This window comes from Protopterus annectens, chromosome 7.part1 (genome assembly GCF_019279795.1).
Source record: "Protopterus annectens isolate FY-2018-M chromosome 7.part1, PAN1.0, whole genome shotgun sequence".
Taxonomy (NCBI): domain Eukaryota; kingdom Metazoa; phylum Chordata; order Ceratodontiformes; family Protopteridae; genus Protopterus; species Protopterus annectens.
Window position 1 is genome coordinate 339072443 of NC_056740.1, and position 16892 is coordinate 339089334.

Sequence of the window (16892 nt, forward strand, 5' to 3'; positions counted from 1 at the left end):
GCTGAATGGACATTTTTCCCTTACAGACTCTGAAACAGGATGTATGCAAGAACAAAAATGCAAAATCTGCTTTTAAAGAACACTGACATGCTTTTCTGCATATATAAAAGATGGACACAATATGTGTCCTAAAATAACAGGATGGACACAATATGTTTCCTAAAACAACAGGATATGTTTATGACACTGTGACAATGTGTTTTCTCAAAAATATGTTTTTCTGCATGGAAAAACAGGATATGACACAAGAACAGATGTTTTTATACAAAGATCCAAATAAAATACAGGATGTTCACACTGTCAGAAAAGCTGATCTCTGACAATGTGTTTTCTCAAAAATATGTTTTTCTGCATAAAAAACAGGATATGCTTATCAGCATTGGCACAAGAAGATATGTTCATATACACAGATCCAAATAGAATACAGAACAATGTGTTTCCTCAAAAATATGTTTCTCTACATGGACATCAGGACACTGTTACAGGATATTCACACTGTCAGAAAAGCTGGTCTCTTACAAGACATTGTTAAACAAGGAAGCTTAGTATTGTTTCTACAGGACTAAAACTGTATATAAAGAGCTGTATAAATCCAGCTTTGTTAGATGTATGGTAGGGACACAAGTCCTAAGGTAAATGTTATATCTCTCACATCATCTGTACTATATGAGAAGTAAAGTTGGAACAGTACTTTTAAGCTGCAACGTGGTTCCGTTTGGTTTATTATAAAAAGTTATTGGTTACTGCTCTTAAAGACAAGTGCTGCAAAGTATATTCTCTCATCAGTGTATATTCTGCAAGTTTCTGTATGCAACAGACTGTGAATGCAAATATAACCAGACTTTGAATTTTAGCAGAATCCAGCCAGCAAGACTGAGTGTCTTAAGAAGATTGCAAATCCATCCCACAGTAAGAAGCAGCAAGCAGTAAGCAGAGAGAGCTCAAAATATTTTTTCAACTAGATCCCCCCACTCCCTATGACTGTATAGTGCAGTGTCAGCTGCCTAAGGTCCCCCCATGCCTCATTAAGGTACAATAAAAAAAAAAATCAATATTTAGAACTCCCTTCTACCTTGCATAACAGTAATGCTCCCTGTCCAGGAAAAGCACATCTCACTTCCAGTGTCAAAAATGGAATGGTCAATGTTCAGTGACATAATTTCCTACTTCCGTCCTTTATCCAAGTACTACTGGTGCTTAACAACATTATTCTGGTATGCTATACCTACACATGGAACTGCACACAGTTCTTAAATATGCTAATACAGTTCATTAACATTCAATGTTCATACTGCCAGGCTGCCAGAGTTGTATTCCTCAAGTAACCACACAGCATTTATGCCCAACTTCCTCACAATATGGGGGTTAAGTATTAAGGAAGTGCCTGTGGCTTGGCTGCCTCTACTTGCTCCAATAAAGGCCACATTAATAATGTGCCAGACAGCACTGGCACAACTGCTGGGGATGCAGTGCTCAGGTATATGCTATAATAGTGTTGCATTACATCTGTCCCAGAGTCCTGTGGCTTCACACTTTCATGAACTGTGTGGAAGGCATGTACAACCCAGTGGAAGACTCATTAGCATTCTTTTATGTTGTACATAAAATACCCACAAACAAATCAGCAGGACTGTCTTCTATGTATTATCGATGTTGGACTGCAGTTTTAAGAAATGCATTGATATCATTGGTATGACATGGCACAAACAATGTGTAAGGGACTTTATTCATATTTTTACTGGTAATTTTTTAATTAAATTTAATTATTTTAAACCAAAAATAAATGACCTTTAACAAAGCTACACACACACACACACACACACACACACACACACACATATATATATATATATATATATACACACATAAAAACTAAAACTATTATTTGAAGACATTATTAATCTCAATAAAAAAATGACAAATAAACGTTGACAAACACATATTCGAACTTCTACCAAAAATCTGCGTCACTGTATTCTGAATGACATTCAGGGGATTTAATTAATTTTACCATGAAAAACAGCTGCTTGAACTCCACCCATTACAAGTTACTTATACTTGTCTGTGTAACTTTTGGCCATGCCTGGAATTGTCTGTTTTTATCCCTACTGCCTACAGAGATGGTGGAAATTTAATACACAGAATCAACGGTCAAAGTAATTTATACAGGTAAACATATATATTACTTTTCTTACCTTCTGAATCAGATACTGTGCCACTAGATTCACCAAATGGATTTGTCCGTCTGATCAAGAGACAAAAAACAACAAAGCAGTCTTAGCTTTACATGTATGAAAGCATGAAACACAGCTACCCATCTGTGGTCTTTATTACTCTTCTTAAAATCAGACATATCAAACTGATTCTGTCTCAGAAACAACCAAGAAAACATGTTTTCATGAACTACTGTCTAATTTCTGATATAGTTCCACCCACATTGTTAATTACAGACCCATCCCCACCAAGCAGCATACTAGTCTCTTTTAAAGAAAAAGTTGCTGATACTCACAAGTACAAACCCTACTGCTCCGAAATGCTATTTCATGCCCAAATGGTGCATTCACATAACAAGACAGTGTTCAAGCTACAATTTACTGTGAAGAAAACTGTATGACACAAAACAAATCACACATAAGTATTCACTGGAAATTTAAAAATGTTTACGTAAGCAGACCAAAGTGCATTCTTAATGAATGAACACTATGCAAAGTCAGCTGGTTTTAACAGGAAATAAACAGTTATATCGACATATTTTTACCTGAATTAAGTGAATATTGTAGTCTTTATTTGATTTTAAACTTATAACCGTTTCTTGAAATAGGATAATAACTTATACAAGGATTGAGGAGTCAAATGACAAAAGGTATCAGAATATATACAGTAGCATCAGAGCAAAAGGAATACCTGAAGAAAGTTTCATTACCTGAGTATTTCAGAAAACATGGAAAAGACTGCAGTGCATGCTTTTCCTGTACCCTAATTAATCACAAAATTAATGCAAAAAATGGTGAGTTCCACTATATTTCTCAAGATAATCTGAAATTATATACAGGAATCATTGCACAAATACCATCTTGGTTCAATAATGCAGATGATTTAGAATTTCAAAATGTTTTCCTTACCTGCCAGGCTGGCCTGATAATTTTGCTTGGCCTGCAAACTCTTCGCTGACTGGTGAAATTATATCAAACTGAATAGGTGTTTCAGGAGTGACTATTGAATCCAGGGACATTGATGACAGAGGAACAGACAGCACAGGGGACTCGGGCCCAGTGGAACTGGAAATGCTACTGACAGAAGTGCGAGGTTTACCACGGCTGTGAATAAAAATACACAGACTTTACAAACTTAAAATCAAAGGTTAATAATATTTACTTCTAGTAACTCAATTTCAAACTATGTTACTATTTCTCCTCCATACTTGTTGGCTATAAGAACAAATGCTGTCTTATATGGCATAGCACAGTGTTGGTTAAAGCTCTGAAAGGCTGCTTCCAATGGCATTCCTTACAAACCTAATTCCTCAGGCTTCATCAGAAGGAGAGCTAGCTAACATTTTGCAAAAAAGAGCAGAAAGCAGAATTGTGTCACCTGAAATGAAATCTGTGTGGTTTTCCATGCAAAAAATAAAAAATAAAATAAAATAACTGGTCTAAAATTAATAAAATAAGTGCTACATATCTGTGTAATACTATCTGACATGAATCTTCTCTGAATTTTCTTAGAATACTGTATGCCAAAACAACACTACTATTAAGGGGCCAAAGCATTTTACAATAAACAGAGGTAGGTGCTACGAATGGGTCAGTTCTGCCCTATTACCAGCCTAATGAAGTTTTGTTCAGCAAGGAAGAAACAAGGTAAAAACATGCAACAAAGAAAAATAGTGTCCTTAAAACTGCAGTGTGACCCTGGAGTGAGAATATTAAGTAAGAGGGGTGTGAGGTGCAGTCAGTGTTATATTAAGATGTATCCATTAAAAATACATTGATTGATATTTTATATATATATATATATATATATATATATGTATATATGGGTCTCCTTCTAATGACCGAAACGCCGATTCGCCGACAGGGAAATGACCGACACGAAACGACCGACAACGCAGTTGACCGACACGCTCGAATCCCGACAGACGGAAGACCGACAAGGGGAATGTGTAAGCGCGACCTGGTAAGTATGCGATAGTGAGGGATTTAGGAGTAGGGAGCGGACAGGTAAGTGTGCAATACTCAGGGATGTAGGGTTAGGGTGTGTGATAGGTGAGTGTGCGGTAGTGTCGGAGCTTGGGGTTCGGGGTGTGTAAGTGAGTTAGGGTTAGGGTGCAGGTAGGGAGAGTGTGCGGTAGTGTCGGAGCTTGGGGTTCGGGTGTGTAAGTGAGTTAGGGTTAGGGTGCAGGTAGGGAGAGTGTGCGGTAGTGTCGGAGCTTGGGGTTCGGGGTGTGTAAGTGAGTTAGGGTTAGGGTGCAGGTAGGGAGAGTGTGTGGTAGTGTCGGAGCTTGGGGTTCGGGTGTGTAAGTGAGTTAGGGTTAGGGTGCAGGTAGGGAGAGTGTGCGGTAGTGTCGGAGCTTGGGGTTGGGTGTAAGTGAGTTAGGGTTAGGGTGCAGGTAGGGAGAGTGTGCGGTAGTGTCGGAGCTTGGGGTTCGGGGTGTGTAAGTGAGTTAGGGTTAGGGTGCAGGTAGGGAGAGTGTGCGGTAGTGTCGGACCTTAGGGTTAGGGTTTGGGTTAGGGCTAGTGGATATGTGTTGTAGTGTACTGTGTTGTTTACGTGTAGTGTGTCGGTGTTATGGTGTTCGGTGTTTCGCGTTGTCGGGTTTGTGTGTTGTCGGTTTTCTGGCGTCGGTTATTTCCCTGTCGGCGAATCGGCGTTTCGGTCATTAGAAGTAGACCCGTATATATATATATAGATATATATAGATATATATATATAGATATATGTATGTTTGGTAAAAAATGATTGCAAAATGTGGGGGCCTATGCCCCCCACACCCCCCTACTTAATATTCTCACTCCAGGGTCGCACTGCAGTGGGGTAGGGGCTATATTTCATTTTCGACTAAATTAAATTCGACCAAATGAGCTTTCAGTGAAGTGTGCTGCCTGAAATCATTTTCGACCAAATGAAATTCGACTAAATGAATGGGATCCCCAAAAACACATCTCTGTGAAGCATCCATTTTTGAGCCTGTGTTCTGGACCTGCACAGACAGTCTGCCACAAGATTGAATTTGTGCTCCTAAGGAATGTAAACTGCCTAAAGAGTCACCTGATAATCAAAAGCCAGTTCTCAGGCCTGAAGAGCTGGTCTGCAAATGAGATAAGACCTTGCACCATCCTGCTTATTGATATATCACATCATGTTGGTAATATTCATGAAATTTTTCAGCGGGCCAGGGAGAAAAAATGAATGAAAGGCCTGTAGTGCCAGAAACAGAGCCCTCATCTCTTTTACAATAATATGATCTGACCCATGATGAAAAGGCCAGAGACCCTAAACGTTCAGAGGGCCACAAGACAGGGTGAGCAGAAATGTTACCACGAATTAAGTGTCCACAACGAGTCAGCCTCAGCAAGGCTACCCTGCACAACCACATACTTCAACATGCAGTCTAGCCATAGTGTCCTCAGATCCCTATTAGATGATAGAAATTTCATATGACTGAAACTCATTTGACTGAGACTGAAATTTCAAAATACTGAAAAATCACCTGACTGAAGCCCATAATACTGAAATCTTACAATGTTAAATTACAACATACTGAACTGTAAAGTGGACAATATGAAACCAGAATAGGTGGGGGGCTGTGCCCCCCACCCCCCTAACTATATATACTAATTCCAGGATTGCATTAAAGTGGGGAAAAGGGCATATACCTTATGGTCTCAGTCACATGGGATTCAGTCAAATTAAATTTCTATTATCTGATAGGGATCCATCTCCTCACAATCAAAACTGCAACAGACCACAATGCAGCCCACTTTAGAAACCAAATGCAGTCTTATACACTTCTTCATTGAAACTAGACGCAGAGAGGAAAGGATGACTTCTCCAGTGTCTGAGCTACAATAAAAGATTAGAACGTGGATAGGTGAAATAAAAACATGAAAACCCTCTTTATTCAAGGTTTTCAATTTCCTGTCTGGTCACTAAATGGCAACATAATGTGGTTTTCAGGCCTTGTACTCGATTAAGGAGATAATACAGGGTGTCAAACCAAATATACCCGGTCAGGGTTTCACTCCACTCAGCTGGGGAGGCTTTTTTTTCTTTTCTTTTTTTTTCCAGATATTCATTTAGATGTTTTGTTGAGAGAGGGGGGGTTGGAATAAGGGGGTTATATGCTGGTCTACACTAGGTTTCATAAGTATCAAAGTTGCATAAGAAAGGATTATCTGGAGAATGTGGAATGGTACTCACTACATTTGCCTAACTTGAAAATATACTTCATGTCATTAAATTTCTCATAGGATCAAGATAGGGAAAGAAATTTACCATGTCCTACAAAGTGGGACAGGGACAAGCTTGTGCATGATCACAACACATGGTGTCAAATGTGTGATAGTCTGGGACTGACCATCACATAACAAGGTTCTAGGTTGGGGATTGGGGCACATCTGCCAGCGGTGGAGTGGACAGATGGCAGGCTGCACTAAGTTCATAAAAAGCATCAGGCCATTTTCTAATAGAGTGCAATTCCACACCCACAAGGAGAAGTCCCACCAAACTTCAGATATCTGTCTGACGTTATGGATCTCAACTGTAAGTCCTGGTATGAATAGACACAGTGGTCCCTCATCTACCTGGGAAGTTGGGCTCTGATGAGCTGAAGGGGGACCTGGGAAGAAGATTCCTCGGTCTGATACATCAATGATGCATAAAAGGGTAACTTGAAGAGTCCGTCCCAAACATAAGGAAGCTACATGTAATTCAGATAATCAAACAAGGGATGGATAAAGACTATATGCAGAGATACAGCCTCCTAAGCTGAAAGGCAGGGAGATTGGAAAATGGGCAGAAGTTAAAGCCCTTCCCAATTCAGGATGAGCTCTGCACACGAATGGAAAGGACAACAATTTCGGAAATGGAATGTTTTTAAGACGGGCTTGGCCAAGGCCTATCCTCCACTTCTTGGACGTCCTGATGTAAATTTAGTAAAGATCAGAGGGCTCTGACTGGACCCTTCTAACGTAAAGATATGAGGCTACACATAGGGTCCTTCCCATCTTCTCCCCACTCAAGGAATCTTTAATCACAGTTGTCATACTGGTAAAAAGACAGGAAAGAAGCTTTTCCATCCAGCAACTACAAGAAGGAGCCTTTAACCACACCCATCATCCTCGTAGCAAGACAGGAAGATGTTTTTTTTTTTACATTTGACACCTACAGATGACTGGGATGAATCACTAGCACTTATAGAAGTGCTTCAGTCATGTTCTTCTCCCAGGCATCCCAGACAGTGTCACTGTGAGTCTCAACTTATCGGTTCACTTCAAGATTTACCTTTGGGTATTGGGAGAAGAATGTTTCACAGAGAGAATCTAGATAAAGATCCACACTGAATGACTGTCAGAGAACTGATGCATTCGGGAACAATTTATGCTGTTCCAGTGTGGCATGTGACACTATGGTATGCGTTGGCATAGGGCATATGCCCACAGTGTGATAACCTCAATGAAAAAATGCCAAAACAGAAATAAGTGAGGATTAACCCAATAGCAGACCCACACAAAGAAGGGTCCTAAGTGATGGAGCTTTAGGTATTGTGTCAGACACAAGAAAAGATAAGAAAAGATTAGTGCCATTGATACCTCATCAATAATTCAGAAATTTACCTTGGGGGTCTCATACTTTCATGTCGCTGCTGAAAGGAAGGAGAAGGGGTCACAGCCTCCAGAGCTGACTGGTTTACTCTAGCAGCAACCTCCTGTAAATGAAGCAAAACAGTGTGTTGTTATTTATTTTTTTTTGGTTATTGTTTTGTTTGTTTTTGTATAAAATTCAGCAAGTCTAGAATACTTAAATATCACTATTTAATGCAACACTAATGAAAATTAAGGTTTGATATCGTTTAATTTTGCAGATTTAAAAAAAATGAAATACATGTTCAAATTTTTACAATCTCAAACATCTAGACACTCAACCACCTTATAAAACAAAAGGCTTAGAAGCAAACAGTTGTTAAATATTCTAAACTAGCTGTGAAGACTGGTAGAGATGGGTGAAGGCTGCCAGGCTAGTCAAATAGAATTTAATACATAATTCTGGCAATTGTAAATATAAATGTAAAATACAGGCTTGTTTCTTAAATGAAAGAGAATGCTGTAAAAAATGTTGAACTTCAAGATTGTAGCAACATTGCCATCTGCTGTAAGGAAAACGAAATCAAGCATTTCACATCTGTTCTTTGAAATTAAAATTATGTCTTGTATGTTCTTTTGATCTCCAGAGCTCGGAGCCATTTGGTCTGGACTAGCACATTCTTTCTATTGTTTTAACTTAAGGAATAATTACTAGAGTGTACATGTGAAATTTCTTTGATTGTTGTAGCTTCCTGAGCAGGTGTTAGCTTGCTAATAAATGCAGCCTGTTGGCCTGGGAACTCCAGGCTAAGTGTCAAAAAAATGATGTAATGGGAACTAAATGAGAATAATTAAGCTGGGAGGGCCCAGCAGAAATGTTTGTTAGTGACTTTAAGAACTATTGCTCAGGGAGAGACTGTATTCATTTTGATCTTGGACATCTAACACAGCACTGTCTTATGCTCTCTTAAGTAAGTTATCTTAGAAGTGTGTTTTCTTGTAGCAATAGCCAGGAAATTAGAAAAGATTAGACTAAGTGTTGTTCTGTTACGTCAGAACTGTACTACTGAATTATTTTAAGTTTCTGTGTGATCTCTGAACTCCTGAATGGCACTGTGGTTTAGTAGTAGTATTGTCTTGTGTTTTTAGTATTTATTGTTAAATATTTTAAACCCTTTTCAACTGTGGATGGTTTATGTAGAGATAATTTAAGCTCTACAGTACATTGCATGCTTATAAGTGATCCTGTACTAGGCCCTTCCAATACGCCTTAAGACTGTTTAGTTACACTACTATTGGATAATAATATTGCACAGTAATAACTGGACATCTTTTTAAGGGCCTTTGGGTAGCTGATAATTATTAGCTGGTGGTGGCAGTAATTACTACCATATAGTCTGGGTAAAGGGGCACAGCTGGAGAATCTGAGCCAGCCTTTCCCAGGAGTGTCTGTGAAGTTGTATAAATACTTATCTCAAAGTGTGTGTGTGTGTCAGCTACTTGGGCAGGGACACGAAGCACTGGTTGGACATAGAAGAGGGTACTGGAGGTTAGCTTGCCAGCTAGGCTGAGATCTGGACCCTATAGCTGTGCCAGTGGGGAGTCTTATTGGGGACCTGGAGAACAAGGGAGCAACCAGCCCCAGACTGACTGTGATCTCTGTGTGCTCTTAAGGGAAATTGCACTTTACTGTGTGTATTTGTTATCCTTTCTCCTACATGAGATTCCCTCTCTGGTGTTAGTGGTGAGGATTGAGGCTCCTTGATTGCTGGGCCAGGGCACGGGCTTCACACTAGCTATAAAATTTTATATTACTTTAGAGAACTTTAGAGGATTAAGGAGCTGTTAACAAGCTGTATCCTGTGGTCCAGAGGTGCAAGGTTCAATTCCCTCAGCCGACATTGCCTAACTGTGTGACTCTGAGCAAGTCACTCAACCAGACACTGCTCCTGGGCTGACTGTGAAAAAGGTCTATGGAGATCAGTGCTTTATCCCAGAAAACAAATACAAATAAATAAATAAATAAGTAGACAGACTTATAAGAAAATACATCCAGTGATTATGGATGAAGATGTCATTTACACATAGAAAGATAGCAAATGTATAATAAGGAGCTGCTGCAGATGGCACTTTAGCATATCAAATGACAGAATAAGTATACATGTCTTTTCATTCAAAACTTGCCTTGGGACCTTCCAAATAGCACCTGTCTACTACATGCAGATGACACTGTGTTGGTCAATGCTAATAAGTCTGCCAAAGATTATAAAAGTGTTTACAAAATGACTTGTGTTTAACTTGGAACTAGCAAGGTGTAAGCACCCTCACTTTAAACCCTTTAATGACCATTATAATATATTTTGCAGCAACTAAACTGTGACATCCTAATCAAAAGCTTATTATTGAAGACCATACTAGGAAATAATTTCCTGTAGTCCAAACTCAGAAGTATCTAGGCTTCCAGCTGGATTAACATTTAACATCTACTCAGTCACTTCCAAGAAGGCTGCCCCACTGATCAATAGGTTGACCAGAACTCTTTTAGTGTGAAAACAGTAACTTTGGAAAACAACCAGCACAAGTTATTCATTAGGATAAAGTCTGGTTACTGGTTAGTCACTATACTGCCTAGATGTCAGCAAAGATGAAATCTGAAGAAAGCAAGAGAAAATCAACTAGAAGAAGAAAAACTTTGGAGGGAAGAGCACTGCAGCTGTTTAGCAAAAAGCAGCTCAGGTTCAGCACAGGAGATGACTACTAGTAATTTAGTAGAAAAATAAACCAAATGCATTAGGAGGTGTTTAAAATAAGTGAAGCATTGGAGGAGTGTATAATGTTATATGACAAAAGTCTGGAAAAAAAAAGAAGGTTTAAGTAGCTATTCAGATGAGCTCATAAACCTGCAGAAATCAGGCTGAAATGAAGGAAAGACTGGCTGAATATGACGCTTCTCAAAAATTGTTTAAAAAATAGACAAGCACTGACTACGGTACTGCCCACAGACCTAGTATTGCATTAAATCATCGGGAAAGGAAACATCTGACCTTTCTCTAGAGATTGAACCCAGAACAGCCACATTGTGTACAGTTGTCAGAGAAACTGGAAGAAAAAGGCTGCATTAACTTTAGGGTGGTTTTCCTCTGGTGTTATGCAAGCAGGTGCAGTTTCCCAGCATTTGGGAAGAGTTGTATCATGCAACTGCAAAATCATTAGTTTGCCTTTTTTTAATCTACAGCAAAACTCTGCAGCGGCAGACATACTGCAGGTGCAGTCAATTAATTGGGAAATGACTGAACCATGAACTCCAAGGCATCTGTATGAGAAACACTAAAATTAATATTTAACGGAAAATTGACAAGCACTTCAGTGAAAATAACTTAAGTTTGATTAGAAGCAGTTGAATTCATTCTTAATAGCATCAGTCATTTCAGTGTAAACCTTACAAGTGTACAATCTTATTTATTTAATCTGCTTATTGTCCTGGCTAAATGTTGCCACAACTCTATCCATCTGTCCTCTACCTGTAGTGCCGTTTTTGTCTTCCTGTATAATCTGAGCTTCTGGGCTTTCATCTGAAGACCTAATAGCTTATCAGTGTTAAGAGTAAAACTGAAATGTAACTTTATGGATTATAATGATTTCCAGGATATCTATCTCTTCTGTTTACACACACACACACACACACACACACACGCACACGCACACACGCACACGCACACGCACACACACACACACACACACACACACACACACACACACACACACACACACACACACACACACTTTTGTACCTTGTAAGTGATGGTTAATATTTGTTGTTTTGCCTTGTATTATACAGTATTGTATGACATCTTGCAAAATTTTAATGTGGAGCTTTTCTCCCTACTCCCACACTGAAAATGGGCCTGGTAAACAAATGCTAACAAATAAATAATGCAGCCTATGCACTCTTTAAGGCTAAAGTCAAATTACCTGAGAGAATATAAGTTGTTTTTCACATCTAGGAGTGAAGCCGGGATGGGACGAGAATGGACAGTATTACTACTGGTACAAACACATGCTACTCAAAGATGCATTTTCAACATGATTAAATCGAACTTTAGAATACGTGATGCCTGGGGGTGTTTCTTGAGTGATTTTTATTGAAAAGTCTGGGAAAATGTGACATGGGTTCAGACAGAATTGAGAAGCCGCAACTGCACATAAGATCAGCCTGCATTAATGTGTGCATGCAAGTTGGAAATTAGAAACATAGTGGAAAACTGTCATATGACATAAGTCAAAGTAATGGAATCTTATTAGAATGACTGCTTCATTAATTCTATCATGTAATGTGAATGGCATTTTAGGTATAGACAAGAAACAGGAGTACTGAATTATAAGAGGTATATGGTACAAACAGCAGAATATCAGGGACAGATGAAAAAGGAAATAATTCTGATTGTGAGAGGGAGTCCAATAGTGATTAAAAAAGAAGAAGAAAGACAACAATGGTAAATCTGTGGTAATAAGGGGTCACTGTCAGGAAAGAAGGGTTACGTTGCTATGTAATTATATTCTACCTACAACAATTAAGGAGCTTAAAAGTATTATGGGAGATGTAAGCCTCCCACAGGGAATATTATTCAAGGTTGGGAAATGGAACCTGATGTGCAATACAGAAGATGTATCAAAGGGACCTAAAACAGAAAAAATAACAAAAGACGGTAGATTTCAGAATTAATGTACAAGAGTATTTGGAATGGAAGACATGAATTTACTAGCAAAAGCCACACAAAATTTACATATTATTCCCCAAGTTAAAACAACTAGGTTAAACATCACAGAAATTATATTCCACAGGAGCATGGGTATTTAATTGAAATCTCTGAAACAGCTGATAACTATTTCAGTGTGTGTGCCAAATACAAAAGATAAAAATGGAGGGGAATAAAGTAAATATGATACACTGACAATTTCTTATTTACCTATTAAAAAGACAGGAATTTAAGAAATGGGTTATGGAAATGATACAAGAGCTGTTAGGGAAGATAATATCTTCATAAAGGATTGCTGAGGAGTGGAATAAATGAAAATGAAATGTGTGGTAGAATTGAGAGAGAAAGTGGGGTGGGAAAGAACTAATATGAAGTATTTGGAGGAGTTACAAAAAGGTTAAGTATTGCAGACAAAAGGAGAATCTTACAGAATAAGATGAGCAACTGCCGAGAGTTATAAGGAAAATAAGGGATTATTTGAATATTATGCATGAGTTTAAAAAGGTCGCTGTTGAGCAAGTACTTTTTACAAAAACTCCAGAGCACAAAAATATTAGCACAATGACTCAGGCAATAGAAAATAGAAAAGAATGTTGACAAATAGAAGGCCTACGATTGGAGAAATAACCACAGACCTTATAGAGGAATTTAGGAATATTCGGGAAATTCTGTAAAAATCAGTGTAAATCAGAGGAGCAGGGAAATAAAGAAAAAGTACAAATGGCAGAACTGTAGCTGGTTCAAACAGCGACCTACCACTTCAGGTCATCAAGTGAAGAGCAAAAAAAAAATTCACTGTAATTAGCCAATTGCTAGCGATAAGCTTATTGTAGTTGCATTCAACACCCCCCCCCCCCATTCTTTCAAGAGCAAAACAAAAAAAAAAAAAAAACAAAAACTCTTTATTGCAATAAAACGATTGGCTACACAGTCAGATCGACATTCCCTCCAGGTGTTCCACTGAAGAAAAAAAAGGAAAAAATGTCCATTCTTTCTACTCGCATACCTACCAGGAGGACAGGTGCTAGAGTTTAGACCACACATAGAGCGATACAGTGCTCAGGTTAAATCGCAAATGCAGTACTGGCTTTTAAAAGTCAAAACTGCATAAAAGAGTGCTCCGGAACAGTTAATTGTGCCCCTTCATCCCAATACTTTGCAGCCAGGGCAGTTGCCCCTCTTGCCTCACTTTAGCTACACTATAGAAAAATGGAAATATTTATGGATGGGTTAAATATGCCAAGGTCAGAAGAAGACGGGGCTCAAGAATTAATAGCTAAAAGAAAAGAAGAACTAAAAATGGTGATGAATAATCAGTCATTCAACAGGGAAATCTCCAGGAACAGAAGGCATGTGTATAGAAGTTTGGACGTTAGGAGGAAAGAAAGTGATATAGGACAGGAAGGTTTTATTTAGCAATATTCTACAATGACAAACAGTACCAGAATCTTGGAAGAAAACTGTGGTGCCTATACTACTCAAAATTCAACTTCATATAGACCAATTTTAATTCTGAAATATGACTGTAAAGCATTTATGAGCTAAGAGAATGGCTAAGGTATTCTCAAAACTGACAGATATGGGTCAATGTTGTTTTGTGGATGGAAGCAAACATCTGACAACACTAACAGAAAGATGATGACCCATAGGGAAGTAGAGTGCAAGTAAATCCCACTAGAGTTGGCGAGTCTTGATTCAGAGATGGCATTCAATAGAATTAGTTGGGATTTTATGAATGGGGGAAATCTGTATTTCTTGACAGAATAATGAAGTTTATTAGGAACACATAAGAAAGCTCAAAGGTAAGAATCAAGGTGGAAGGGTTTCGCTTTAATTAGCTGAATCTGGACACAAGAACCAGGCAGGAGTGCCCTCTTTCCTTTTTGTTACTTGCTTTACAATTAGAGCTATTGGCAAAGACAATAAAGGAGTAACAAAATTCACAAGTACAACTGGCATGGTATTAAAGACGAATTAAAAGTTATTTGCAAGTGATATTATGAATCCAGAAAAGGCTATTTCAGTGCTGTGGAATATTTTGAGATGGCTTCAACTTTTTTTCAGGATATAAAATAAGTCAAAATAAAACTAAAGGCTATAGTGGTAAACGGAGCTCCCGGACATGAAATGGTTCAGTAATACAGTACAGCTGTGTAAAAATTTACCATCCAGTAGATGTTCGACTGATCACTCTTGCAGTAGTATTAACTGATGGAATATCCTGTCAAGGATAGTTATTTGTAATCTTGGGCACCCTCCCCTCATGGCATATGTCCAACGTATGATATGTGATGGGCTGGCAAGAATTACTTCAGAACTTTCTTGCCCCATACCACGGAACTGAAGCAGAAGTAGAGATAAGACAGGAGGGAAAAAAAAAAAACACCTTGACCCAAAAAAAAACAAAAAGGGGAAACAGGAAAGTTTGTAACACTGCAACAGTGATTGGAAAGTCACCTACTTTTATGGACATACTGTGTCCTTCCCTGGATCACTGCTGCAGCACTACTAACTGACGGGACACTTCCAAAGCTGTCTAGGAAAACAGGGAGGAAGAAACCTGAGCACGATTATAGATTCTAGAGAAAATATCAATCTTGTAATGTTTTGTAAAAGTATGATTAGACAACCAAAAATCTACTTCAGCAATAGATCTGGAAAACAGACCCTTGAAGAAAACCCATGAAAAAACTGCAACTCTAGTCGAATGTGCTTTAACTAATATCAGAAAGAGATAGTGCTGGATATCCCATTAGAAAGAGTTTGTTTGGAAACAGGAGATCCCAAGTTCTTGTCCTGTCTGATTTTCTGATGCACATAGTCTTGTCTAAGTAAAATCTGAGCTGCCTGTACACATCCAGGGAATGCAAAATCATCTCCATTTTATTCTAAGGAGAAGAAGAGATAAAAGGTAGGCACATTAATGGTGTGATTCAAAGAAATTAAATTAACGACCTTGGGCATAAAAGAAGGATTAGTCTGAAGAGTAACGATATCCTTACGGAAATTGAACAAGGAAGGAGTAGCCATTAAAGCTTGCAGCTGTGACATGACACCCTTTTAATAGAAGTCAAAGCTACCAGCAACACATTTTTCCAAGTACAAAATTTGAGACCCGAGGATGAAATAGGCTCAAAGGAATAAAAGGCAAGCTTTTCTAGGACAGCGTTCAGATCTCAAGAAGGAATGATGCCTCTTCTTTGTGGTCCGACATGCAGAATGCCTTTCAAAAGCTGTTGATCTCAAATGGAGAGAAAAAAGTGATGGATTCAGAGGTAAGCAGCAGGAAATGACTGACAGATAGGTAAGCGGCAGGAAATGACTGACAGAGAGGTAAGCAGCAGGAAATGACTGACAGATAGGTAAGTGGCAGGAAATGACTGACAGATAGGTAAGCAGCAGGAAATGACCGACAGATATGCTTTACTGGAAGAGAAAGAATGCCAGTCCAGAATTGAGCAATTCACACAAATAAGCAAGAATATTACAAACACACTGTTGATACGGGTCCTGATTCTTTCTTTGGCACCAAAAGGAGAATCTTTGCATCTGAAAACATATAAGATTCCCTTATATTTGTTTTTCTAGCCTCCTGTAAATTCTTAAGATCATTCTCAAAAAACTGGTAACTAAAAGAAATTAACATAACACCCAGACAGTCAGGTGATGTCTATAGGCTGGGGTGAATTACAGAGCCTTTTTTTATGTGAGCATGTACATCCTCTATGAGGTAATTTGTGATGACGATGACTGCCCCTGGCCAGGTGAAAGACAAGGGGAAACCAATACTGCCTGGGCTAAAATGGAATAAACAACAAGATGTTTGGTTTGTCCTCTTTGACTTTTAGGACTTCTGGGTAGGAGCCTGAATGAGGAGATTTTCCAGATAAGAAAAAAATGTGAATAGCTCAAAGTTTGCTGAAGGCAAAAACAGCAACTTGGCACTTTGGTGAATACCACTGGGACAGCAGAAAGACCAAAGTGTAAAGCAAAAAGCTGAAAATGATATAAAGGGACACAAAACCTTAAGAATTTCCTGCATTATGGCTAAAATGGAATATAAAGACAGGCATCCTTTAAATCTTATATCACCTAAAGAGCCAAGTAAGAACTGCTGGAAGCAAAGACTGAAGGTTCAATATCTTGAAATCTGGAACTTTGAGAAATGTATTGAGGGAAAAAAAGATACAAAGTAGGTCTCCAAGTTCCTTCCTTTAGGAAAACCAGAAACATTCTTGAGTAAAAAATGCTTTTTTTTTAGATGAAGATAGACAAATTCTATTGTCCTCTGACTGAAGAGGTTTCAAACAAAAGGTAGAATACGGTGAATCTG

General features: G+C 38.5%; 1 protein-coding gene across 2 annotated transcripts in view; it reads right to left on the reverse strand.

Moving 5' to 3' along the window:
- Positions 1 to 16892, reverse strand: part of APPL1 (adaptor protein, phosphotyrosine interacting with PH domain and leucine zipper 1) — a 1282591-nt gene that overhangs the window by 187247 nt on the left and 1078452 nt on the right. For both annotated transcript variants that reach the window (XM_044078766.1, XM_044078765.1), the window contains exons 14-16: positions 7836 to 7927; positions 3123 to 3317; positions 2196 to 2245 (exon numbers count right to left, since the gene is read on the reverse strand). In XM_044078766.1, the coding sequence (XP_043934701.1) occupies positions 2196 to 2245; positions 3123 to 3317; positions 7836 to 7927 (337 nt within the window). The remainder of the gene's footprint in view (positions 1 to 2195; positions 2246 to 3122; positions 3318 to 7835; positions 7928 to 16892) is intronic.